This window comes from Oncorhynchus tshawytscha, linkage group LG17, assembly GCF_018296145.1.
Source record: "Oncorhynchus tshawytscha isolate Ot180627B linkage group LG17, Otsh_v2.0, whole genome shotgun sequence".
Taxonomy (NCBI): domain Eukaryota; kingdom Metazoa; phylum Chordata; class Actinopteri; order Salmoniformes; family Salmonidae; genus Oncorhynchus; species Oncorhynchus tshawytscha.
This window is the reverse complement of record NC_056445.1, coordinates 19,335,889-19,362,856: the sequence shown is the minus strand read 5'-3', so window position 1 is coordinate 19,362,856 and position 26,968 is coordinate 19,335,889. Positions and strand designations below refer to the sequence as shown.

The 26,968-nt window shown below is 41.4% G+C and overlaps 1 protein-coding gene, 1 pseudogene and 2 gene segments (V, D, J or C); 2 read left to right on the top strand and 2 right to left on the bottom strand.

Moving 5' to 3' along the window:
• Positions 1-26,968, bottom strand: part of LOC112217027 — a 39,384-nt gene that overhangs the window by 2,380 nt on the left and 10,036 nt on the right.
• LOC112217029 lies at positions 44-21,575 on the top strand. The segment is given in 4 exon segments: positions 44-150; positions 294-597; positions 19,820-19,857; positions 21,003-21,575. Coding segments are annotated over 4 exon segments (729 nt in total).
• Positions 717-5,007, bottom strand: LOC112217028. Of its 2 annotated transcripts, XM_024377250.2 has the most exons (7): positions 4,946-5,007; positions 4,642-4,749; positions 4,417-4,473; positions 4,080-4,238; positions 3,795-3,951; positions 3,575-3,675; positions 717-2,533 (listed from the first exon to the last, which is right to left on the bottom strand). In XM_024377250.2, the coding sequence occupies exons 1-7, from the start codon at positions 4,955-4,957 to the stop codon at positions 2,390-2,392; spliced, it is 738 nt and encodes a 245-aa protein (XP_024233018.1). In that variant the 5' UTR covers positions 4,958-5,007; the 3' UTR covers positions 717-2,389. The 2 variants fall into 2 exon arrangements, with proteins under 2 accessions (XP_024233018.1, XP_024233017.1); XM_024377249.2 differs by having other exon boundaries at positions 4,642-4,975.
• Positions 8,039-15,776, top strand: LOC121839782 (annotated as a pseudogene).

Sequence of the window (26,968 nt, the reverse complement as noted above, 5' to 3'; positions counted from 1 at the left end):
GCATAATGCCTCTGCCCCACTGCTCTAAGAGCATTTATATCCCTGTGAGTTGAACACTTCATGACTGAGAGCTGTTCTTCATGACAACAGAACCCACAACAACCATGACTTTTATCATCTTCATCTGGACACTTGCTTGCTGCTTTCAAGGTGAAACTTTTCTGAATTTATTGTAGAAAATGTATTACATTTATACCACAGTAATGTATATCAATAATAATATTTATATTCAGAACTATTCATTACTATATGTAATATTTCATTCATATAAATGTTTTTATTCTGTGTTTCAGAATCCAGAGGACAGTACACTGTGACTCAGACTCCTGCTGTGAAAGCTGTTCTCCCAGGACAGTCAATCTCTCTGAACTGTAAAACCAGCAGTAATGTGCATGGAAATAACCATCTAGCCTGGTATCAACATAAACCTGGAGGAGCTCCTAAACTCCTCATTTACTATACAAGCACCGTTCAATCTGGGACTCCATCTAGATTCAGTGGCAGTGGATCTCATAGTGACTTCACTCTGACCATCAGTGGAGTCCAGGCTGAAGATGCAGGAGATTACTACTGTCAGAGTTACCACAATCCCTATGTGTTTACACAGTGATAAAGAGCTGTACAAAAACCTCCCTCAGTCAGATTGCAGTGTCTGAGTGGGAAGAGACAGTGACATGGAACACTGGTCACTAGAGGAGGTCAACTGTTACATGTTCCAATATGGTAAGAAAGCAATCATTCAGATCACATGACCATAATCATCATCATCATCATGGTAATGACTTACAGTATTTGTCATGGTTTAAGTGTATATAAAAATCATTTGAAGTTTTGAAACACATTATCTGTCCATATGCAAAGCTAGAGCTAAAGAAGTTAAACAAAAGGTGTTATGACCTCAACATTACTTCAAAGTTACAATCACTTCAGCCCCCCAAAACAAGTCCTCATATGGACCTCAACCAAATGTCTGATTTAAATGAATGCAATATTCTAGCATTATATTAACTATTTTCATGAGCAGATTACTGACCGTGAGATCTGTGAATGAGACTGTGAATGATGCTGGACTCAAACATGAGACACATGTACTGTACACTACATACACTATCTACATTGCATACATTATCTACATTGCATACATGATCTACATTGCATACATTATCTACACTACATACACTATCTACACTACACTGCATACACTATCTACAATACACTATATACACAAAGTGTCTAGGTGTTCACGCAGTGATACAGAGTTGTACAAAAAAACCTCCCAGACTGCACAGTGACTGTCCTGCTACAGCTGAGACCAACTGCAGGTTCTGAGGGAATCAAGCATAGAAACTGTATCTGTATCTGTTAAAAAGCAGCCATAACTTATGCTTGAAATCAGTTAGTTCTAACCCACTGGGCACACACTGGTAGAATCAAAGTTGTTTCCACGTCATTTCAATAAAATTAAATTGAACCAACGTGGTATAGACGTTGAATTGACGTCTGTGCCCAGTGAGAAGGCTTCATAATGCGTGTGATAGTGCAGCCTGAGAGGAGATGGCAGAGAATCCTGATTTCCTGCTGTCTGGGGATTGAGGATCAAACGGTTTTTGATTCATATGGATCTGTCTCTGTCGGTTAGCATGGAACTGGTATTTCCTTCAGCCTACGGCTCTTTTCTTTTGTGGCGAGAACAAGCCCTTCTTATGGCCCTCACTGAGATCATCCAGAGCAGGGTAGCTCTCACACACACACACACACACACACACACACACACACACACACACATACATACACACACAGCTGGCAGTTAAACTGTCATACTGTAGTCGCACACACACTGATGATGTGACTCAAAGAGGGGGTGAGACAGCACACACTCTGTGGCCACACAGCAGCAATAGATCTTTCGGCAACAACAAAGTCCAGTCTCGGTGGAGAATATCTCTGATATGTTGACATGTCAAAATCTCTGATTAGACAGAGATAGACAAGGTAGGAAGCTGTGATACATGGTGTTGTGTCAAAATATATGACAGACCAAATGATATAGTTCGAGTAAGCAGTTGATTGTCTTATCACCGTTGTCCCTTGTTTAAGTGAGACCCCTATATTTTAGAGATATCAGCTCCGATATGTCAAAGATACTAAATAAGAGATTTCAGCTCCGTTCTCTCAGGGATATCACCCAAGAAGAATCAGTGATACTAGTTCAGAGTGTCACCAGTTCAGAGTGACACCAGTTCAGAGTGACACCAGTTCAGAGTGACACCAGTTCAGAGTGACACCTGTTCAGAGTGACACCTGTTCAGAGTGACACCTGTTCAGAGGGGGAGCTTTCTGCTCTCTATGCAGTTCTTGATGTTGGCTTCATCTGCTCCCTCAGTGGTGATCAGGCTTCCCCCATTATTGGTGTGTCAGTTGTACTGGTGACTGGTGGAATAAGGATGTTTATGGTCCGTTCCACATTAGTGGACAGCCTTCTATGGCCTCTCTCTGGGTTACTCTCTGGGGAGCCTTCTCTTCTAGATTGAATCTGTGGAACAGAGTATCATGTTGAAGCATCTAAAACCATACACCAGTGCTCTTCAGTCCTAGTCCTGGAGAGCCAGTGTGCAGGCTTTTGTTCTAGCCAAGTATCAAATCAAATCGTATTAGTCACATGCGCCGAATACAACAGGTGTAGATCTTACAGCGAAATGCTTACTTACGAGTCCCTAACCAACAATGCACTTAAAAAAATACAGATAAGAATAAGAAATAAAAGCAACAAATAATTAAAGAGCAGCAGTAAAATAACAATAGCGAGACTGTATACGGGGGGTACCGGTACAGAGTCAATGTGTGGGGGCACCGGTTAGTTGAGGTAATATGTACATGTAGGTAGAGTTATTAAAGTGACTATGCATAGATGATAACAACAGGGAGTAGCAACGGTGTAAAAGAGGGGGGGGGCAATGCAAATAGTCTGGGTAGCCATTTGATTAGGTGTTCAGAAGTCTTATGGGTCGGGGGTAGAAGCTGTTTTAGAAGCCTCTTGGACCTAGACTTGGCGCTCCGGTACCACTTGCCGTGCGGTAGCAGAGAGAACAGTCTGTGACTAGGGTGGCTGGAGTCTTTGACAATTTTTAGGGGCTTCCTCTGACACCGCCTGGTATAGATGTCCTGGATGGCAGGAAGCTTGGTCCCCAGTGATATACTGGGCCGTTCGCACTACCCTCTGTAGTACCTTGCGGTCGGAGGCCGAGCAGTTGCCATACCAGGCAGTGGTGAAACCAGTCAGGATGCTCTTGATGGTGCAGCTGTAGAACCTTTTGAGGATCTGAGGACCCATGCTAAATCTTTTCAGTCTCCTGAGGGGGAATAGGTTTTGTCATGCCCTCTTCACGCCTGTCTTGGTGTGCTTGGACCATGTTAGTTTGTTGGTGAGTCCTAACACATTTGATGATTAGTATTAGTGTTGATATAGGTACGTAGTAGTAGTGCTGGGCTGGAACAAGAGTCTGCATACCCTGTAGGTCTTCTGGACCAGACCATGTCATACAGCCTGAGCAAGCCATCCACATTGTTAACTTACCATCCACACAATGAGGAACACGCAGGCTGTGACTGGGATCGGAAGCAGGGACAGCAGACTCCCCCTTGACCGAGTCTGTTCATGATCCTGTGCTTCACTTCCTGAGAGAGAAAACAACACACTCTGTGAGGAAGAGACTTGTGAATGCTGAATGTTGGGGCTGAATGAATGCTGTATGTTGGGGCTAAATCGATACTGTGTGTTGGGGCGTGTTTCTTACCTGGTGTAGTAGGGGCAGGGCAGGGTGGAGGCACACAGCGGAATCCTCCTTCTCCCTGAGCTGCAGAATTCAAAATATCTCTGATATAGTCAAAATACTGCCCAGATGGCCATTTGACCGCCCTATAGTGGCATTTAAAGACTTGCATTGTTGCCTCCTGGAAGTACAGACAAACAAAGTAAACATCAGGATGGTTGCACCACTTAATACAGTCAATAAACTGGGTCTACAGTAACTGGGTCTACAGTAACTGGGTCTACATTTGGCAGAACTGACAGGCATTACCAGCTCCTCATGATCAAATTGGAAACGTAGATTTTGCAGCATGGTGATGAAGATCATAATATTATCTTTGTTGGAAGAAATGGCACCAAACACTCGGGCCAGTTCCCTAAGGCTTTGTTCCAGTGGATAGATATTCAATAGAACGCAGCACACACCACTCTGGAGTAAGAAAAGGGAGAAAACCGACTAGGTTACATATAATTCCATTCTACAGATTCCAAATAAAACAAAAATGTTCATCAACAAAAATGCTGCCAAAGTTTAAGACCACCCAGCGCAACTTCTCTTGTGAAAAAAGTTTCTGCATGATGTTTTGTTTTTGAGAAATTCTACTCACCCTCTCTTTGGGAATATAATGTATAGAAATGTTATAATCCTTTGGAATATTGTGTTTCTGTAAAAATAAATTAGGATTATTTGGTCATTTATTTTTTGCCCAGTTTGGCCCATTTTCTGCATCAAAAGAAGAGATTTAAAGTAGTTTTTATGATTAAATAAACTATAAACTATCACCAGACTAGTTTTGTATAGTACAGTTCAGGTTAGATGTAGAAGTTCTTACCAATAAGATCAGCCTGCTCACATCATCTGTTACAGGATTCCCAAATCCTCCTGAGCATACTCCAAGACTTGTGAATAGAAATAGGAGTACACACGTAGTTGTCCGAATCTGACAGAGGAAGCACATCAGAAAGGGAAGATTTTCCTTTCCCAACCCCTCCGTACATTGCTTTCTTTTCTGAATCTGTATATGGCTTCACTTTCTCATCAAACCTCAAGTTAATTCTAGAAACGTTCTAAAAAATAATAATAATAATATTCAGGAAAATCTGATATCATACATAAAAATATGGATTTTTACTCACTTTGCTCTTCATATGGAACTTGAGAAGTTAACAAGGAAGACTTGAAATCCAATGTTTCTTTCTTCAGGCAGAGGACTTGTCATGATGATATGTGAATACTATAGACCAGGGTCCGGCGGACTAGTGTCACAAGGGCCGCCTACGGGCACTACTGTCTGTCACTACCATTCATACACTCACCCGCACGCACACATTGTAGAAATTCTTACTTGTTTGATATTTGTGTTCTATCTAAATGGGGACAAACGTTTTTTTTTAAAGAGTTGTAGTCCCCTATCCATTCATAACCTGCCCTGAGCCTCTTCAAGCACCATGCCGTCATCTCACAAAACGTTTCTGTGCTGTTTCGCTAACATTTCCAGCTAAATATTTATCATAAATGTTATCAAATGGATTGTGAATCAATATCCAGTGTAGTATCCAAGAATATGAGGAGGATATTTGGCTGTGATGTGGATTAGAAGTGAGTCTGAGAGCCTGAGAGGAGAGACAGCTGTCTGTGATTCATATGCTTTGATTCATCTGACCTTTTGTGTACGGCACAAGGACAGTATTGTGTACCAGTCCACTGTCACTCAGTCACATAGTGTGTGTGTGTGTGTGTATGTGTGTGTGTGTGTGTGTGTGTGTGTGTGTGTGTGTGTGTGTGTGTGTGTGTGTGTGTGTGTGTGTGTGTGTGTGTGTGTGTGCACGCGAGCGAGAGAGAGAGTGACAACAAAAGCTGCTCGTTGAGAGTGGTTGAATATACGAGTCAGACAACATGGAGGAGGATGAAAGTACAACTCGTGACAAATCACTCACTTGTTGCTCTTTGTAAGGTTTTGATCAGGCACACACAAGGTTACTTAATCATGATTCCAGTGATCACTATCTCATAAATATGCAGCACATTTCATACTAATTTACATCAATCAGCTTCTTTTATAATTTCAATGTTGTAGCATATAGCTACTCTAATGTTTTTAAACAGAATAAAAAGTACATCTGATCCAACAAATACTCTGCAATCATTTGTCCAACTGAACGATCCTGTTATACTGTAGCTCCAATACAAGTGATGATAATTAGTGATATTTGATAATAAACCTCTAAGATCTGCTCTCAGAACTCACACTGCTACATTGTTACTTTCCATAACATATATGGAGGTTAAACCAGTCCAATCCCTCACATCTGGCCCAGCCCAGGGTATTTCAGGCAGTGAAGCTCTTCAACTGCTAGACTGGTAGCTGTGGGAGTGAAATTGAGAGTTTCATAGACTGGGCTGGGTAGTTCTGCTTGTCCCAGAATGGAGCATCACTGTCACCAGATGTTCACTCCGTTATCAGGGGGTTGGAGGTAAAGAAATATAATGGAGAAGTTTAGACCACACATTGTTGAAAATCATAAAATAGTTTAAACATTATAAATATATATATATTATAACTACCCAGCCCAGTCTATGAAACTCTCAATTTCACTCCCACAGCTACCAGTCTAGCAGTTGAAGAGCTTCACTGCCTGAAATACCCTGGGCTGGGCCAGATGTGAGGGATTGGACTGGTTTAACCTCCATAGTGGATTCAGAGAGGGAGACAACAGATATTCCACCATGTAATTAATGACAGATAAAAGGGATATTCTACATAATGATAATAGTGTGTAGTGTATGTCTCCACAGGAATGTGTCTCATGTTTTGTCACGCCATGATCTGTTTCACCTGTCCCTGTGATTGTCTCCACCCCCTCCAGGTGTTGCCCATCTTCCCAATTATCCCCTGTGTATTTATACCTGTGTTCTCTGTTTGTCTGTTGCCAGCTCGTCTTGTTTGTCAAGTCAACCAGTGTTTTTTGTATCCGCTCCTGCTTTTCCCCAGCCTCTCTTTTCTCATCCTCCTGGTTTTGACCCTTGCCTGTCCTGACCCTGAGCCCGCTCGCCGTCCTGTACCTTTGCCCGTTGCTGTAATAAACATTGTTACTTCGACACGGTCTGCATCTGGGTCTTACCTTTATCCTGATGTGTTTGAGCCCAGCATCATGTCTCATTCACATATCTAACTGTTCAAGAAAAGGGTTAATGCATGCTAGATGATCACATCAATAATTGGTTGTGAAGCTCATGTAGGGATTTGGTTTGAGGGGTAGATGCTGATTTAACATCACTTTTCTTTTTACTTCAGTAGTTCTTACTCTACATATGAACTGGTAATGTCTTCCAAAACGTCAAATAACTTTTATATACACTTTCAGTTCATGACCAATATAACAAGTTACAGCCATGAAGATGATAATAATGAAATTATGATGATGATGATGATGATGAGAGCTATGGTGACAGCGTTGGAGAACGTTTGATCTGAATGATACTTTCTAACCTTATTCAAAGTTGACCTCCTCTACTAATCAGTGTTTCATGTCACTTTCTCTTTCCCCTCAGCACCTGCAGTAGGTTCCAGCTGTGCAGTCTGACTGAGGGAGGTTTTTGTACAGCTCTGTATCACCATGTGAACACCCAGACACTGTTGGGGTAGTGTAAACTCTGACAGTAGTAATCTCCTGCATCTTCAGCCTGGACTCCACTGATGGTCAGAGTGAAGTTACTCCCAGATCCACTGCCACTGAATCTAGATGGAGTCCCAGAGTTAATAGTACTTCCTTGATAAACAAGGAGTTCGGGAATGGATCCAGGTTTCTGTTGGTACCAGGCCATACAGGGCAAAGATGAACCACAGTTAGGATGCACATCACTGCTTGTTTTACAGTTCAGAGAGACTGTCTGTCCTGGGAGAACAGCTTTCACCGAAGCAGTCTGTGTCACAGTGACCTGTCCACTGGATTCTGAAACAGATACATTTAAGATTTCATCATTATTTGTGTGATAATGTTGTCAACATTTGGTAATAGGTCATGTTGTCAACATTTGGTAATGTCTCTCTTTTGAGATACATTACCAATATTGAGGCAAAATTAAGAATAGACATTTCAATAAGAAAGTGATTTGAGACCAACAAATTGTAAAATCTTACCTTGAATTAAAGACATCAATATCCACACAAAGCTCATTATAAAAGTCATAGTTAAAGTTCTGCTGTTATGAAGGACAGCTCCCAGTCATGAAATGTTAAACTCACAGGGCTATATACACTCCCAGAGCACTGAAGCATGCACTGCCAATGCAAAGTGTCATATGTAAATATTCTTCCTGGTAAGGACCCACATTCAACTGTTAACTATAATTCAGATTATACAGATTATTTTATCATGCTTTGAATACCTTCTACTGTAAATCAGTGATTTTGACCATTCATCACGTGGCGTTCCACAAGCTTCGATTCGGTCCGGTACTGTTCAGTTTATACAGTGCCTTGCGAAAGTATTCGGCCCCCTTGAACTTTGCGACCTTTTGCCACATTTCAGGCTTCAAACATCGAGATATAAAACTGTATTTTTTTGTGAAGAATCAACAACAAGTGGGACACAATCATGAAGTGGAACGACATTTATTGGATATTTCAAACTTTTTTAACAAATCAAAAACTGAAAAATTGGGCGTGCACTCTGGCGCAGGACGCGGACCCCACTTCGCCATCGTCTTATTCCGCCTTATTGTCCGCCTCCGTCGCCTCCTAACCACGGCGACCCTACTAAATGACCCCACTAGACAGAGAGGCAGCTGAGGAGCTCTGGCGCCGCTGAGGAGCTCTGGCCCCTCTGGCGGCGCTGAGGAGCTCAGGCGCCTCTGGCGGCGCTGAGGAGCTCAGGCGCCTCTGGCGGCGCTGAGGAGCTCTGGCGCCTCAGGCGGCGCTGAGGAGCTCTGGCGCCTCAGGCGGCGCTGGGCAGACGGGTGGCTCAGGCGGCGCTCGGCAGACGGGTAGCTCAGATGGCGCTGGGCAGACGGGAAGCTCCGGCAACGCTGGAGAGGAAGGCTCTGGCAGCGCTGGACTGAGTAGCTCTGGCGCCTCTGGAATGAGGGGCAATCCAAGCGTTTGTGTAAGTTTATCGATCGCTCGACAAAACATTAAGTACACTTAGCATCAAGTAGCTTGGTCACGAAAATCAGAAAAGCAATCAAATTAATCGTTTACCTTTGATGATCTTCAGATGTTTTCACTCACGAGACTCCCAGTTGCACAATACATTTTCCTTTTGTTCCATAAAGATTATTTTTATATCCAAAATACCTCCATTTGTTTGGCGCGTTATGTTCAGAAATCCACAGGAAAGAGCGGTCACTGTATTGTATTACTTTATGTTGAGACATTTTTTCTTTGCTTTATGACTTTATATATTTTAATTAATAAAACTGTATTTTTTTTATTTAGATAAAGATTTCAAATTAAGAATAAAGCATTATATTTGGCCAGTATTCATATGAGTTGATGATTTAAACCACAGTCTAAAACTTGTAAGTGTTCAGCTTGCTCAATGAATGGGAGGTTTTTGTACGAGCAGTAATTGGGTTTGTATCACTGTGGTCCACATTTGGTAGCGGCACCAGACTTGATGTTGGAAGTAAGTTTCTTGACATTTGTCTGATTCCATTTTTTTTCTTAAACTCTTTAATCCCTAATTAAAACATTTAGGCTTGAGATATTTCACTTTCCAAAAAGATTGTTATATTTATTGCTTTTGACTGAGCCTTCTTTCAACAGTTTATTTAATCAAAATGTTAAATTGTTGGTTTGATTTGTGTGATTGCAGACCATATAACTCTTATTCTGGTATGATAACTATAGTATGAATTGTTGTAGTCATTATTGCAATCAGTTCATGATAGCCTTCACTGTCAATGTGGATTCTACAAAATACTATAAATATGAGGTTATTCTGATCAGAAACAAATATAACACTTCCCACTGGTCACAGACGTCAGTTCAACGTTTTGTTTAGATTTACATTTGGTTGAGTTGTCAACTAAATTGAATTCAATGTGAAATCAACAAGAAATATCACGTCATTGGATTTAGGTCAAAAGTTTTGGGGAAAAAAGACAATGCCGTTACGTTGATGAATTTTTGCAAATCCAATCAGTTTTCCACATTGATTCAATATCATCACATAGATTTTTAGAGTTGAAATTAAGTGGAAACAACGTTGATTCAACCAGTTTTGCCTAGTAGTTGCATACTTGTACGCTTTCTGCTCGTAAACTTTATACTTGCTATCTACTTCATATCATGTTACTGTTTGTGTTTTCTTCATATCTTTTTGCAATGTAACTTATATATTCATCTACAATTTTAGAAGTCATTTCCAAAGTACTTTGTTTTGATGTGGTTGATGTGTTTTGTTTCTTCGAGGTAACAGTTCCCCTACCCTCACCGTCCTGCCCCCCTCTAGTGAGGAGATGTCCAGTAAGACAACAGCCACACTGATGTGTCTGGCCAACAAGGGCTTCCCCTCAGACTGGACCATGAGCTGGAAAGTGGACGGCAACAGCAAGAAGCAGGAGGCCAGTCCCGGGGTCCTGGAGAAGGACGACCTGTACAGCTGGAGCAGCACCCTGACTCTCACTGCCCAGGAGTGGACCATGGTGTTGTTGGTGACCGAAGCAGTCTGTGTCACAGTGACCTGTCCACTGGATTCTGAAACAGATACATTTAAGATTTCATCATTATTTGTGTGATAATGTTGTCAACATTTGGTAATAGGTCATGTTGATTCAGATTATACAGATTATTTTATCATGCTTTGAATACCTTCTACTGTAAATCAGTGATTTTGACCATTCATCACGTGGCGTTCCACAAGCTTCGATTCGGTCCGGTACTGTTCAGTTTATACAGTGCCTTGCGAAAGTATTCGGCCCCCTTGAACTTTGCGACCTTTTGCCACATTTCAGGCTTCAAACATCGAGATATAAAACTGTATTTTTTTGTGAAGAATCAACAACAAGTGGGACACAATCATGAAGTGGAACGACATTTATTGGATATTTCAAACTTTTTTAACAAATCAAAAACTGAAAAATTGGGCGTGCACTCTGGCGCAGGACGCGGACCCCACTTCGCCATCGTCTTAGTCCGCCTTATTGTCCGCCTCCGTCGCCTCCTAACCACGGCGACCCTACTAAATGACCCCACTAGACAGAGAGGCAGCTGAGGAGCTCTGGCGCCGCTGAGGAGCTCTGGCGGCGCTGAGGAGCTCTGGCCCCTCTGGCGGCGCTGAGGAGCTCTGGCGCCTCAGGCGGCGCTGAGGAGCTCTGGCGCCTCGGGCGGCACTGGGCAGACGGGTGGCTCAGGCGGCGCTGGGCAGACGGGTAGCTCAGATGGCGCTGGGCAGACGGGAAGCTCCGGCAACGCTGGAGAGGAAGGCTCTGGCAGCGCTGGACTGAGTAGCTCTGGTGCCTCTGGAATGAGGGGCTCTAGCGCCTCTGGAATGAGGGGCGGGAGCTCTGGCAGCGCCGAACGAACAGGCGGGAGACTCCGGCTGCACTGGAGAGGAAGGCTCCGGCAGCGCTGGACAGGCGAGGCGCACTGTAGGCCTGATGCGTGGTGCTGGCACTGGTGGTACTGGGCCGAGGACCCGCCCAGGAAGCCTGGTGCGGGGAGCTGCCACCGGAGGGCTGGTGCGTGGGGGTGGTACCGGATAGACCGGACCGTGCAGGCGCACTGGAGCTCTTGAGCACTGAGCATTGCCCAACCTTACCCGGTTGAATGGTCCCGGTCGCACTGCCAGTGCGGCGAGGTGGAATAGCCCGCACTGGGCTATGCAGGCGAACCGGGGACGCCGTGCGCAAGGCTGGTGCCATGTAAGCCGGCCCAAGGAGACGCACTGGAGACCAGATGCGTAGAGCCGGCTTCATGGCACTTGGCTCGATGCCCACTCTAGCCCGGCCGATACGCGGAGCTGGAATGTACCGCACCGGGCTATGCACCCACACTGGGGACACTGTGCGCTCCACCGCATAACACGGTGCCTGCCCGGTCTCTCTCGCCCTCCGGTAAGCACAGGAAGTTGGCTCAGGTCTCCTACCTGGCTTCGCCACACCTCCTGTGTGCCCCCCTCCGAGACATTTTTGGGGGTGCCTCTCGGGCTTCCTTGCCAGCAGTGTTCCCTCATATCGCCGGCTCCTCTCTCCGGCTGCCTCTGCTCTCCTAGCTGCCTCCACCTGTTCCCATGGAAGGCGATCTTTTCCCGCCAGGATCTCCTCCCATGTGTAGCAACCCTTGCCATCCAATACATCGTCCCATGTCCATTCCTCTTTGCGCCGCTGTTGCTGTTGCCTGTTACCACGCCGCTTGGTCCTGTTGTGGTGGGTGATTCTGTAACGGTTTTCTTGCGGTGAAGGAGAGGCGGACCAAAATGCAGCGTGGTTTCTATTCATGGTTCTTTAATGAAGAAAACTATACATGAACAGACTAACAAAAACAAGAAACGTGAAAACCTAAAACAGCCCTATCTGGTGCAAACACAGAGACAGGAACAATCACCCACAAACACACAGTGAAACCCAGGCTACCTAAGTATGATTCTCAATCAGAGACTTTCTAATGACACCTGCCTCTGATTTAGAACCATACTAGGCCGAAACATAGAAATACCCAAATCATAGAAAAACAAACATAGACTGCCCACCCCAACTCACGCCCTGACCATACTAAATAATGACAAAACAAAGGAAATAAAGGTCAGAACGTGACAATCTAGCCGCACATTTGAATTCACGGGCACTAAAGATAAAACACCAGGTAAAAAAACCTACGTGTTATTTTAGATTCTGAACAAAATATTTAATCACACATTAGGAACGTGACCAAAATAGCTTTTTACCACATTGTCAAGGTGTGACCTTCTCTCTCATGCTACTACAGAGAGACTCATCGATGCTTTCATTACAAGCAGGCATGACTGCTGTAATGAGCTACAGTCTGGTCTACCGAAGAAGGCCATTGGTAAACTGCAAAACATCCAGAATGCTGCAGCATGGGTACTGACCAAGAACAGACGGAGAGCACACATTATACCAGTTTTAAGGTCTCTGCACTGGCTGAGGTTTAAAATTAATTTGAAGATTGTTTTTTAAATCAATCCACGATTGTGCACTCCAACTTATGTCAGACATTATAAAAATACTAAAAATACTTAACTTTTAGTGAACCAGGTAGGCCAGTTGAGAACAAGTTCTCATTTACAACTGCGACCTGACCAAGATAAAGCAAAGCAGTGCAACACAAACAACACAGAGTTACACATGGGATAAACGAACATACAGTCAATAACACAATAGAAAAGTCTATACACAGTGTGTGCAAATGTAGTAATTTTAGGGAGGCAGGTCACAGTGGCAAAATAATTCAAATTTAGCATTAACACTGGAGTCATTGATGTGCAGAAGATGAATGTGCAAGTAGAGATACTGGGGTGCAAAGGAGAAAAAAATAACAATATGGGAATGAGGTAGTTGGGTGGGTAATGATCGGTAAGCTGCTCTGACAACTGGAAGGAAAGGCAGCCAAAGTAGGAGATGGCTTTGGGGATGACCAGTGAAATACACAGTTGAAGTCGGAAGTTTTCAAACACTCCACAAATTTCTTGTTAACAAACGATAGTTTTTCACAATTCCTGACATTTAATCCTAGTAAAGGATCCCTGTCTTAGGTCAGGTAGGATCACCACTTTATTTTAAGAATATGAAATGTCAAAATAATAGTAGAGAGAAGAATTTATTTCAGCTTTTATTTCTTCATCACATTCCCGGTGGGTCAGAAGTTTACATACACTCAATTAGTATTTGGTGGCATTGCCTTAAAATTGTTTAACTTGTTATGGCTGGATAATTGTCATCAACGACCGCTGAATTGCATAGCGCTACATTCAATGAATATTACAAAAAATATTTATATTCATGAAATCACAAGTGCAATATAGGAACACACAGCTTAGCCTTTTGTTAATCCACCTGTCGTGTCAGATTTTGAAAATGTGCTTTACAGCGAAAGCAATCCAAGCGTTTGTGTAAGTTTATCGATCGCTCGACAAAACATTAAGTACACTTAGCATCAAGTAGCTTGGTCACGAAAATCAGAAAAGCAATCAAATGAATCGTTTACCTTTGATGATCTTCAGATGTTTTCACTCACGAGACTCCCAGTTGCACAATACATTTTCCTTTTGTTCCATAAAGATTATTTTTATATCCAAAATACCTCCATTTGTTTGGCGCGTTATGTTCAGAAATCCACAGGAAAGAGCGGTCACTGTATTGTATTACTTTATGTTGAGACATTTTTTCTTTGCTTTATGACTTTATATATTTTAATTAATAAAACTGTATTTTTTTTATTTAGATAAAGATTTCAAATTAAGAATAAAGCATTATATTTGGCCAGTATTCATATGAGTTGATGATTTAAACCACAGTCTAAAACTTGTAAGTGTTCAGCTTGCTCAATGAATGGGAGGTTTTTGTACGAGCAGTAATTGGGTTTGTATCACTGTGGTCCACATTTGGTAGCGGCACCAGACTTGATGTTGGAAGTAAGTTTCTTGACATTTGTCTGATTCCATTTTTTTTCTTAAACTCTTTAATCCCTAATTAAAACATTTAGGCTTGAGATATTTCACTTTCCAAAAAGATTGTTATATTTATTGCTTTTGACTGAGCCTTCTTTCAACAGTTTATTTAATCAAAATGTTAAATTGTTGGTTTGATTTGTGTGATTGCAGACCATATAACTCTTATTCTGGTATGATAACTATAGTATGAATTGTTGTAGTCATTATTGCAATCAGTTCATGATAGCCTTCACTGTCAATGTGGATTCTACAAAATACTATAAATATGAGGTTATTCTGATCAGAAACAAATATAACACTTCCCACTGGTCACAGACGTCAGTTCAACGTTTTGTTTAGATTTACATTTGGTTGAGTTGTCAACTAAATTGAATTCAATGTGAAATCAACAAGAAATATCACGTCATTGGATTTAGGTCAAAAGTTTTGGGGAAAAAAGACAATGCCGTTACGTTGATGAATTTTTGCAAATCCAATCAGTTTTCCACATTGATTCAATATCATCACATAGATTTTTAGAGTTGAAATTAAGTGGAAACAACGTTGATTCAACCAGTTTTGCCTAGTAGTTGCATACTTGTACGCTTTCTGCTCGTAAACTTTATACTTGCTATCTACTTCATATCATGTTACTGTTTGTGTTTTCTTCATATCTTTTTGCAATGTAACTTATATATTCATCTACAATTTTAGAAGTCATTTCCAAAGTACTTTGTTTTGATGTGGTTGATGTGTTTTGTTTCTTCGAGGTAACAGTTCCCCTACCCTCAACCGTCCTGCCCCCCTCTAGTGAGGAGATGTCCAGTAAGACAACAGCCACACTGATGTGTCTGGCCAACAAGGGCTTCCCCTCAGACTGGACCATGAGCTGGAAAGTGGACGGCAACAGCAAGAAGCAGGAGGCCAGTCCCGGGGTCCTGGAGAAGGACGACCTGTACAGCTGGAGCAGCACCCTGACTCTCACTGCCCAGGAGTGGACCATGGTGTTGTTGGTGACCTGAGAGGCCCACCAGAGCTCCCAGCCTCCCGTCACCCAGATCCTGAGGAGGGCTGACTGTTCTGGGTAGGACTCATCAGTCACACACCTGTGGATAGAGGCTGCTGGTTCCTCTGCTTTGACCTGCTTTGCTCTAAAATCCGTCGTTCTCTGATTTAGTGATCACTCTAGTGTAGACTAACAGGGGGCTTGAGTTCATGTGTCAATCAATTCTGTAGCTTGAGATTTTGTTTGTTTTAGATTTGATGTGATCTGATTTTATTCATTATCATGGTTTGCTTTGATGCTTCAATTATGTAATAATGGATTAAAATAAATTTTTATTTCTGGAATGCATATTTGTGTTGTTTCTATTAATAAACTGCATAAAATATACTGTATATTTGTAATATTCTGGAAAAAATAAATATATTCAGTAAGGCTGATTAATGGTCTTTGAAAACATTCTCACTGAACATCATCATTGACCAGAAATTACTACTATCACAATATACTTTGATATTATAGAAGAGGTTCTGCCATGGTAGTAGTTGATGACTGTCTGTATTCATCAGGATACTGAGTCTGTGTCAGACCTGTTTGACTAGGCAGACTTTACAATAATAAAATAACTATCAAACAGTCAACCGATATCTTGGACTCTCACGTGTGTTATAGTCTGTGATTTTAAGATAAATACATTTTTAAAAATTACTAATATTACATGTGCCACTACTTCAAGGTATAGAGTAGAGTCTTCTTTACCTCCAAGCCCCTGGGGACAGGGTGAACGTCTGGTGACAGTGCTGCTCTATTCTGGGACAAGCAGAACCAGCCATCCCTGTCTATGAAACTCTCAATTTCACTCCGAAAGCTATCAGTCTAGCAGTTGACCAATTTCATTGCCTGAAATACCCTGGACTGGGCCAGATGTGAGGGAGTGGATCGATTTTACATCTATCTCGTGGATTCGTTGAGGGAGACATAACAGATATGCCACCATGTAATTAATGACAGATAAAATGGATATTATACTTTATATATTAGGATAGTGTATGTAGTGTAGATAGTGTAGTGTAGATTGCAGGGTTGAGGTTAATTCCATTTAAATTCCAGTCAACTCAAAAAGTTAACCAAACTCCAATTGAAATAAAAAAATGGAATTGGAGTGTCAGTATACTTCCTGAATTGACTGGAATGTAAATGGAATTTACCCTAACCCTGGTATATGGTGTATGTAGTGTCTATTGTTGTCTCATGGCTGAGCATCATGTCTCATTCACAGATCGAATAGTCAGTAATCTGCTCATAAAAGCAGTTAATATAATGCTAGAAGATCACATCCATTTAAATCAGACATTTGGTTGAGGTCCATATGAGGACTTGTTTTGGGGGGCTGAAGTGATTGTAACTTTGAAGTAATGTTGAGGTCATAACACCTTTTGTTTTACTCCTGTAGATCTTGCTTTACATATGGACAGATAATGTGTTTCATAACTTCAAACAACGTTTATATATACTCTCAGACCATGATGAAAGATAATATAAGTTATAACCATGATGATAATGTTAATAATTTTCATGTGATCTGAATAATGTCTTTCTAACCATATTGTCACATGTCACAGTTGACCTCATCTACTGATCAGTGTTCTATGTCTCTGTCTCTTCCTCCTCAGCACCTGCAGTAGGTCCCAGCTGTAGCAGTACAGTCCCTGTGCAGTCTGACTGAGGGAGGTTTTTGTACGGCTCTGTATCACTGTGTGAACTGTATCACCATGGAAACTCTGACAGTAGTAATCTCCTGCATCTTCAGCCTGGACTCCACTGATGGTCAGAGTGAAGTCTCTCCCAGATCCACTGCCACTGAATCTAGATGGAGTCCCGGACTGAAAAGTTTAGGAGTTTAGGAGCTCCTCCAGGTTTCTGTTGATACCAGGCTAGATAGTTATTTCCATGCACATTACTGCTGATTTTACAGTTCAGAGAGACTGACTGTCCTGGGAGAACAGCTTTCACTGCAGGAGTCTGAGTCACAATGTGCTGTCCACTGGATTCTGAAAAATAGAATAAAAACATGTATATGAATGAAATATTACACATAGTAATGAATAGTTCTGAATAGAAATATTAACATTGATATATGTCGATGGTGTAGATTTCATAATTGTTCAAAAATAGATTCAGAAAATATTAACCTTGAAAGCATAAAGCAAGTGTCCAGATAAAGATGGTGATAAAAGTCATGGTTGTTGTGGGTACTGTTGTCATGAAGGACAGCTATCAGTCATGAAGTGTTAAACTCACAGGGCTATAAACACGCCCAGCACTGAAGCATGTGCTGCCAATGCAAAGTGTCCTCTCTATGCAAACATACCTTCATGATCCCAGAGGGACACTGGGTGCGTCTACACAGACAGACCAAATCTGATCTTTTTCCCATTCATTTGTCTCTTGACCAATCACATCAGATCTTTTGACATCAGAGCTGATTGAATTGGTCAGACGACCAACTAGTGAAAAAAAGATCTGAATTGGGCTGTGCAGACCAATTGGCTGGAGTGTTTATGGACATATTCAATCTCTCCCTTTCCCAGTCTGCTGTCCCTACTTGCTTGAAGATGGCCACCATTGTTCCTGTAACCAAGAAAGCAAAGGTAACTGAACTAAATGACTATTGCACCAATAGATCCATAGACGATGCAATCACCATCACACTGCACACTGCCCTATCCCATCTGGACAAGAGGAATACCTATGTAAGAATGCTGTTCATTGACTATAGCTCAGCCTTCAACACCATAGTACTCAGAACATTCAGAACATGATTCAGAACATGATGCTGATCTTTGTCCCCATGTGCAGTTGCAAACTGTAGTCTGGCTTTTTTATGGCGGTTTTGGAGCAGTGGCTTCTTTCTTGCTGAGCGGCCTTTCAGGTTATGTCGATATAGGACTTGTTTTACTGTGGATATAGATACCTGTTTCCTCCAGCATCTTCACAAGGTCTTTTGCTGTTGTTCTGGGATTGATTTGAACTTTTCGCCCCAAAGTACGTTTATCTCTAGGAGACAGAAAGCGTCTCCTTCCTGAGCGGTATGACGGCTGCGTGGTGCCATGGTGTTTATACTTGCGCACTATTGTTTGTACAGATGAACGTTGTACCTTCAGGCATTTGGAGATTGCTCCCAAGGATGAAGCAGACGTGTGGAGGTCTACAATTTATTTTCTGAGATCTTGAGCTGATTTCTTTTGATTTTCCCATGATGTCAAGTAAAGAGGCACTGAGTTTGAAGGTAGGCCTTGAAATACATCCACAGGTACAACTCCAAGCAGAGAACCAGTGTCCAGATGAAGGTGGTGATAAAAGTCATGGTTGTTGTGGGTTATCATGAAGGACAGCTCTCAGTCATGAAGCGTTCAACTGACAGGGCTATGAACACTCGTATAGCACCTGGTCAGATGCATTAGCAAATGAGTGCTTCAACTCTATTTCAGTGTCAATGTAGGCTCCCATCATTAGAATATATTTTGTCCTGCATGAGCTTGCTTTAATAATAACAGTAATTAGGTGGGTGCTTATATTTGTCCTATTTCAAACACATGTATTATACACTCCACTACTGTGGTTAAGGCCAGCATCTGGCATTATTAACGACGACCCTGGTGCAATTAGGGCTAAGTGCCTAATTGCCACATTGACAGATGTTTCACTGTGTCGGCCTGGGGATTTGAACTAACAACCTTTTGGTTACTAGGCCAATGCTCTATCCGCTAGCTACTTGCCACCCCTATAATATCATTAAACAGTAACTGTTTACTCAGATCAGTAATGTATGGTACCTTTTATGTCACACCGCCATTGTATTGTTATTCTGATGATGATCAGATATAATGAACTGTCTGTTCACTCATGCTCGGTCTCTCATGTAAGTTCCTCTAATCAGTTAGTGAACACTTCTCTAAACTAAAGCTGCTAGGATTCCTCTGGTAGTGTTGTCTGTCCTCTGTGACTTTACCTCCACTGTTAAATGTGAGATCAACGTGTTTAATAAAGGAATATACAACATGGATCACTATCACTACTGCTGCTGCTGTTGTCTTTCATATGGACAATATGGAGGAATACTAGCAACACTGATCTAATGCTGGACTGTATCTACAGACTAGGAGAACACCTGATACACAGAGGAAGGAAAACATACTATTATCTGGATTTAAGATACAATTCATTTGTATTATCTAGAAACAGCTAATATGAAGTGTTTGTTCTACCTGGAAGATGTTAAAGTGTATCTGTGTTGATTATGATTCTGTATGACTGATCTTCACTGTAACAGCTGCAGCAACACAACACAGAGAGGTTTTTGTACCAGCAGTAATAGTGATTGTATCACTGTGGTGGACTTTTGGAAGCGGCACCAGACTAGATGTTGGAAGTAAGTAAACAACTAAATGAACTGTTTTGTTCACTTTTTGATCTTGTGAGTCAATTTCTCTATCAATTTAGCCTCAATATTGAGGATTTTTGTACTTACCTTTTCTACATGTTTTTGGGAAACAATATACAAGGCCTACACATAATATGGACAATTTTCATAAGTATGTTATTACATCATATTCAATTTGACCTGCCTTTCAGAGATGAGAGTGATTAGCCTACATTCTAGATTAGGTGTATGAATAAACATACTGCACCTTGTAGGAAATGTTCAATAAACAGTAGTTTCATCAAAAACAAAAGAAAAAGCACTTTATTTCAAATGAACAAGATAAAATCATCTTTGGCAAGTATTCATACCATATTAGAGTCAATGATTTGAACCACAATCTAAAGAAATTCAGCTTGTCCAATGGTCAGGATGTTTTTGTACCAGCAGTAATAGGGATTGTATCACTGTGGTACACTTTTGGTAGCGGCACCAGACTAGATGTTGGAAGTAAGTAACAAGATCTCTTGATATTTCTTTCTGATTACACCAAGTATATTATTCTTACACTCTGTCTCTATGAAAATATTGCGATTTTAGATTTTCTAAATGTTTTAATTGCTTTTGACTGGGCCTTCTTTCAACAAACATTTTATTGAATCAAAATGTTAAATTGTAGGTTTATTTATGTCTGATTTGTATGATTGCAGAATATAACTGTTGTTCTGGTGTGACCATTATTTAACAGTATTGGATATAGTAGTCATTATTGTTGCATTGAGTTCATGGTAGCCTTCACTGTTAGTGTGAAGACAAAGGGTCTCAGTTATTTTTGTAACCAAGTTCATGAACTAACATGGTTGTTACTATGCAAATACTATGAAAATGACTAGGCCATTCACATCAGATCCATTCCTAAATAATATCTGTATGACATGTATAACTGACGTCGTGTAACTAATAACTCTACTTATTTAATACTTGTTCGGTTCATAAATCTGCTTTATCATATTACTAAACAATCTAACTTTTACATTCATATTTAGAGGGCATTTCCAATTCACTTTATTTTGATGTGTACTTTGCTGAAGATGAGCTCTTACTGTAGTTGTACTTGATGTAGTTAATAAGTTGTTGTGTTCTGTTTGTTCCAGGCAACAGTGCCCCCACCCTCACCATCCTGCCCCCCTCTAGTGAGGAGCTGTCCAGTACAACAATAGCCACACTGATGTGTCTGGCCAACAAGGGCTTCCCCTCAGACTGGACCATGAGCTGGAAAGTGGATGGGACCAGCAAAAAGCAGGACACCAGTCCCGGGGTCCTGGAGAAGGATGGTCTGTACAGCTGGAGCAGCACCCTGACTCTCACTGCCCAGGAGTGGACCAATGCAGGAGAGGTGACCTGTGAAGCCCAGCAGAAATCCCAGACTCCAGTCACCAAGACCCTGAGGAAGGCTGACTGTTCTGGGTAGGACCCACCAGTCACACACCCCTGTGGAGAGAGATTGCTGGTTCCTCTGCTTTGACTTGCTTCATTCTCTGATTTAGTGATCACTCTCGTATAGACTAACAGGGGGCTTGGCTTGAGTTCATGTGTCAATCCATTCTGTAGACTGAGATTTTGTTAGATTTAGATTTGATGTGATGTGTTTTATTCACTATCATGTTTGCTTTGATGCTTCAATTATGTAATAATGGATTCAAATAAAGATGTATTTTTGCAATGCATATTTGTGTTGTTTCTATTAGTTAACTGGATCATATATATATTTGGAATATTTGGAAAAATAAATGCATTCAGTAAGGCTGTTTCATGGTGTCTTTGAAAACTGTTAGGCCTAAACCTCATTCTCACTGAACATCATCATTGACCAGTAATTAATACCATCACAATATACTATGATATAATAGAAGAGGTTCTGCCGTGGTAGTAGTTGATGACTATCTGTATTCATCAGGATACTGAGTCTGTGTCAGACATGTTTAATTAGACAGATTTCCAGCAATAAAATAAGAACTATCACACAGTCTACCGGTATCTTGGACGTGTGTTATAGTCTATGATTTGAAGCTAAATACATAATAAAAATGACTAACATTACATGTGCCACTACTTCAAGATATGGTAGAATAATAATCTTCCCTACCTCCAAGCCCCTGGGGACAGGGCGAACATCTGGTGACAGTGCTGCTCTATTCTGGGACACGCAGAACCACCGAGCCTAGTCTATGCAAATTTGTTTCACTCCCACAGCTACCAGTCTAGTTTCAGTTTCACTGCCTGGACTGGGCCAGATTTGAGTGTGTTGACTAGTTTTACTGTAACCTCTATGGTGGATTCAACGAGGGGGACTTTCTTACAATGAATAAACCAGCATGTAATAGATTACATATAAAATGGGTATTACTAAAGACACAACTGCTAGGTGGCAAGATGGCGGACTGAACACAGCAGTGCAAAACAACTCAAGATAAAAACTTAATATTCAATATCTATAAGTTAGACTCAATATTAACACCTAATACTGGTAATAACCTTCAATCTGGATAACAACACAAAACAAATCATAAGGCTAGAGAAATGTATCTACAAATATTAGGAAAACAAGCGACACCCAAACATGACGGAGAGTAAACAAAGAGAACCAATCTCCAAAAGAAAACGCCACTTCTCGATGGACACAGACGATTCAAGCTTTTCACCCCGGGGAATGGTAAGGGTGGAAAATTATCTGTTAAAATCAATAAGTGACAACCTGGGCATAATTGAATTACCCAGTAATGATATAAATGAGTTGAAGGCGAGCCTCGAGATTAGTGACAAAAAAGCTGTAACAATGGAGAAAGAAAAAAACAAGCTAAAAGGGACAGTCAGTAAGATTGAAATGAACATTAATGAACTTAAAAAGGAGAACCTCTTTCTGAGAGAAGCCTTACTTAACATACAGACTAGAACTATGAGAGAAAATCTGGTACTTACTGGTATCCAAGAGAAAGAAGGAGAATTCCTGAGGGTGTAGTGAGGGAGTTCCTCCTTACAGCGCTTCAGATCCCACGCGAAGCTGTCGACAAAATCCAACTCAAAATGTACATTGTTTCAAACTGAGACGACAGAGATAAGAGCGCCCAAACGTTGCCAAATTTGCTTTTTTTAAAGATAAAATAATGGTTAAAAACCTGGGTAAAGGTCTTAATGGCATGAAAATAGGCATGAATGAAATTCCAGAACGCCGCAAATTTCTGTACCCAATCTTTAACTTCTTATGGCTGGGGGCAGTATAGAGTAGCTTGGATGAAAAAGGTGCCCAGAGGTGCCCAGAATAAACTGCCTGCTCCTCAGTCCCAGTTGCTAATATATGCATATTATTAGTAGTATTGGATAGAAAACACTCTAAAGTTTCTAAAACTGTTTGAATGATGTCTGTGAGTATAACAGAACTCATATGGCAGGCAAAAACCTGAGAAGAAATCCAAACAGGAAGTGGGAAATCTGAGGCTTGTCGGTTTTCAACTCAGCCCCTATTAAAGATACAGTGGGATATTGGTTATGTTGCAACACCCAATACTAGCCAAGTTAGAGATTGTAATTTTAAAAAATATATAGAAAAGCAATAAAATACATCAAACTACAACTACGCTATACCATTCTAGATAAGCAGAATGTTGGAAAATAATTAGTTTTAGAGTTTCTGTTTATAGTATTTCATAAATTGATAAGACAGCATTAGAGGAAAGGATAATTAGAGAAATAATGCATTATTAAATATAAGGAACTGGAACACAAAAGTACTCAATCAACATGGGAGAGATAAAACACAGCAAACAGAGGACATAGAAGGCACAATGTGTGGGTATGTGCAGATGTATTGTGATGGAAGGTGGGGTGTGTTTTTTGTGTTTGGACAAGTGTTAAGTGAGTGAAGAAGGATAAAGTTTGCAAATCCCAGAGCCCATGTGTGTTTGTGAGCAGAGGTATTGCCAGAGAGCTTTCAATTTTGTGCAGATGTGAGATATACATTTTTAAATGAATTATAAATATTGTTTATTTATGTATTGTTCTATCATGATGGAATGGTGTCAACCCTATACCATGGACACCCACCTGAGCAACCCATATACTAAGGAGAAATCCTTATCTGTGTTATGGGCCTGCTGTAAGTACCCTATACGCAGCCAAATCAGAAAGATGAATGTGGTCATGGACCTACTAAAGCAGCACTGCCCTCTCAAGTTTCTGAGCCTGCCTGGCAGGGTTTGTCCTACAAAGCCAAAGCCCCCTGATGGGATAGCATAATATACAAGGAAATTCTCAAAGCTGCTAATGAGAACCTTTACGACCTTGTACCTAGCTGGTGGGGATTCCGGTGGGGTTCCCCCACCCAGGTAGTGGCAGTGCTGGCAACACTATCTGCAGTAACCCATGGGGAGGAGGTCACACTCAGACATTCAGAGAGGGGGCATATTATTGTGGCCCTGGTGGCACAAAATAATCAAAGGTCTGACTGCACAGAGATGCTTGGGAAAATGGTCACAACGGGGGACCCTTGTGTATGTGTTTCAGGGGATGGGGGTGTATCTGATCTCAGTCACCGAGGACTTGACAGTGGTTAAAACCTCTCTGGGATAGGGGGCAGTATTTTCACGTCCGAATGAATATTAAATATTAAATATTTCTAATAATTTCATTTGAATCGATCCATAAGAAGTTTTTAATCAAATCTCCCAATTTTTTACAGTTTATGCTCAAATTTGCATGCCTTCTCAAACATCTGCAACTGTATATGCATTCGTAAATCAAGTCCTTTCTTGAGTTGGGCTCTGGGATGGAACAACTGTTGAGCATCTGAGTTTATGGTTGTTTGTGGGGGAAAGGGGTTCCGTGTGTATGTGTTTGTGTGTGTGTAAGTATCCCACAACTGTTGCTAGGAAGTAAAGATGTTTGGGACAATATAGGATGAATCACAATAATTGTTTGCTAAAATAATAATTTCTTACCAATAATGTAATTTTTGTGATGGCAATCCTGGTTACAGGTAACAATCCTTAGCATGAACTGCCTCCATTATTATGAAAATTATTTGTTAATTATGGAAAGGAAGATAAGCAGGATTTTTAATATTAATACATTTGTTAATAGCTGTAGATAATGCAAATTGTGGTGAGGGTGATGGAAATGCTTTTGGCTGTTTATCTGCTTCTGTTATGTAGGTGGAACTGTGTGCTCTTTTCAAGGATGGGTCCCGGTCGCTCGGGGGCCCAGGGACCCGGGGATACGGGGGTGGTCTGCTGGTCACTGGGATGACAACCCAACTTGGGATGGGGAGGGGTTTTAGTGGGAGGAATAGTGGGGAACAATTGGAGGTTTACTTTGTAGCAATGCAATTATCATGGTATAGGGCACTCAATCAGCATGCTACTTTTTACTGGTGAGTTTACAAACATATGTTACGATAAACAGATTTGAAACTTAATGAGACTTGAATCTCATTATGGTAAATGGTGAAATAAGTATAGCCAGTTATAATTATAATGGCTTAACAGATAATAAGTAAAGACAATCAGTATTCCCCTGGCTAAAAGAGAAGGAATATAATATCTATATCTATAATATCTATTCAACAATTTTAGAAAAATGACTGGGGGGGACAAAATATATTTCTCCCATGGGCAAAGAAATTCAAAAGCAATCAATCAAATGTATTTATTAAACCCTTCTTACATCAGCTGATGTTTTTAATTTGACCTTTATTTAACTTGGAAAGTCAGTTAAGAACAAATTCTTATTTTCAATGGGGGCCTAGGAACAGTGGGTTAACTGCTTTGTTCAGGGGCAGAACAACAGATGTTTACCTTGTCAGCTCAGGGATTCGATCTTACAAACTTTCAGTTACTAGTCCAACGCTCTAACCACTGGGCTACCTGCCGCCCAATAGTGCTGTACAGAAACCCAGCCTAAAACCCCAAACAGCAAGCAATGAAGGTGTAGAGGTACGGTGGCTAGGAAAAACTCCCTAGAAAGGCCGAAACCTAGGAAGAAACCTAGAGAGGAACCAGGCTGTGAGGGGTGGCCAGTCCTCTTCTGGCTGTGCCGGGTGGAGATTATAACAGAACATGGCCAAGATCATAAATGACCAGCAGGGTCAGATAATAATTATCACAGTGGTTATAGAGGGTTCCAACAGGTCAGCACCTCAGGAGTAAATGTCCGTTTGCTTTTCATAGCCGATCATTCAGAGTATCTCTACCGCACATGCTGTCTCTAGAGAGTTGAAAACAGCAGGTCTGGGACAAGGTAGCACGTCCGGTGAAAAGGTCAGGGTTCCATACCCGCAGGCAGAACAGTTGAAACTGGAGCAGCAGCACGACCAGTTGGATTGGGGACAGCAAGGAGTAATCAGGCCAGGTAGTCCTGGGGAATGGTCCTAGGGCTTAGGTCCTCCGAGAGAAAGAGAGAGAGAGAATTAGAGAGAGTATACTTAAAATCACACAGGACACCGGATAAGACAGGAGGAATACTCCAGATATAACAGATTGACACTAGCCCCCGACACATAAACTATTGTTGCATAAATACTGGAGGCTGAGACAGGAGGGGTTGGGAGGACGATACCCCCGGACAGGACCAACCAGGCAGGATATAACCCAACCCAATTTGCCAAAGCACAGCCCCTACACCACTAGAGGGATATCTTCAACCACCAACTTACTATCCTGAGACAAGGCCGAGTATAGCCCACAAAGATCTCCCCCACGGCATGACCCGAGGGAGGGGGGATGCCAACCCGGAGTGATGATAGGAGTGATGATATTAATTAACAGTAATTTTGATCCAAATGTACAAATTGTCCAAACAGATCCTCAAGGTGGACCATAAACAGATATGGCCCATTCACCTATATAGTCCAAATAATGATTATCCACACTTCTTTGAAAATACAGTATATATAATAATTTATAAACTCTACAAGCAATACAGACTCTATTTTTATTATGGTTGGCGATACAATTCCGGTATTAAATACCTCCATGGACCGTAAAGGAAATCACACTACAAACTATCACCTCAAGCACTTAAGATGGCATAGCAGTCGAATGTGTGTTTGTCTTGTCCCATGTAAGTA

Bases quoted from the DNA above. Each gene is read 5' to 3' on its own strand.
- LOC112217028 (XM_024377249.2), bottom strand. From the start codon at position 4,767: ATGTGCTTCCTCTGTCAGATTCGGACAACTACGTGTGTACTCCTATTT. The intron at 4,474-4,641 runs GTAAGAACTTCT...TTATTTTTACAG, and splicing joins TGAGCAGGCTGATCTTATTG to AAACACAATATTCCAAAGGA. The intron at 3,952-4,079 runs GTAATGCCTGTC...CTGTACTTCCAG, and splicing joins AATTTGATCATGAGGAGCTG to GAGGCAACAATGCAAGTCTT.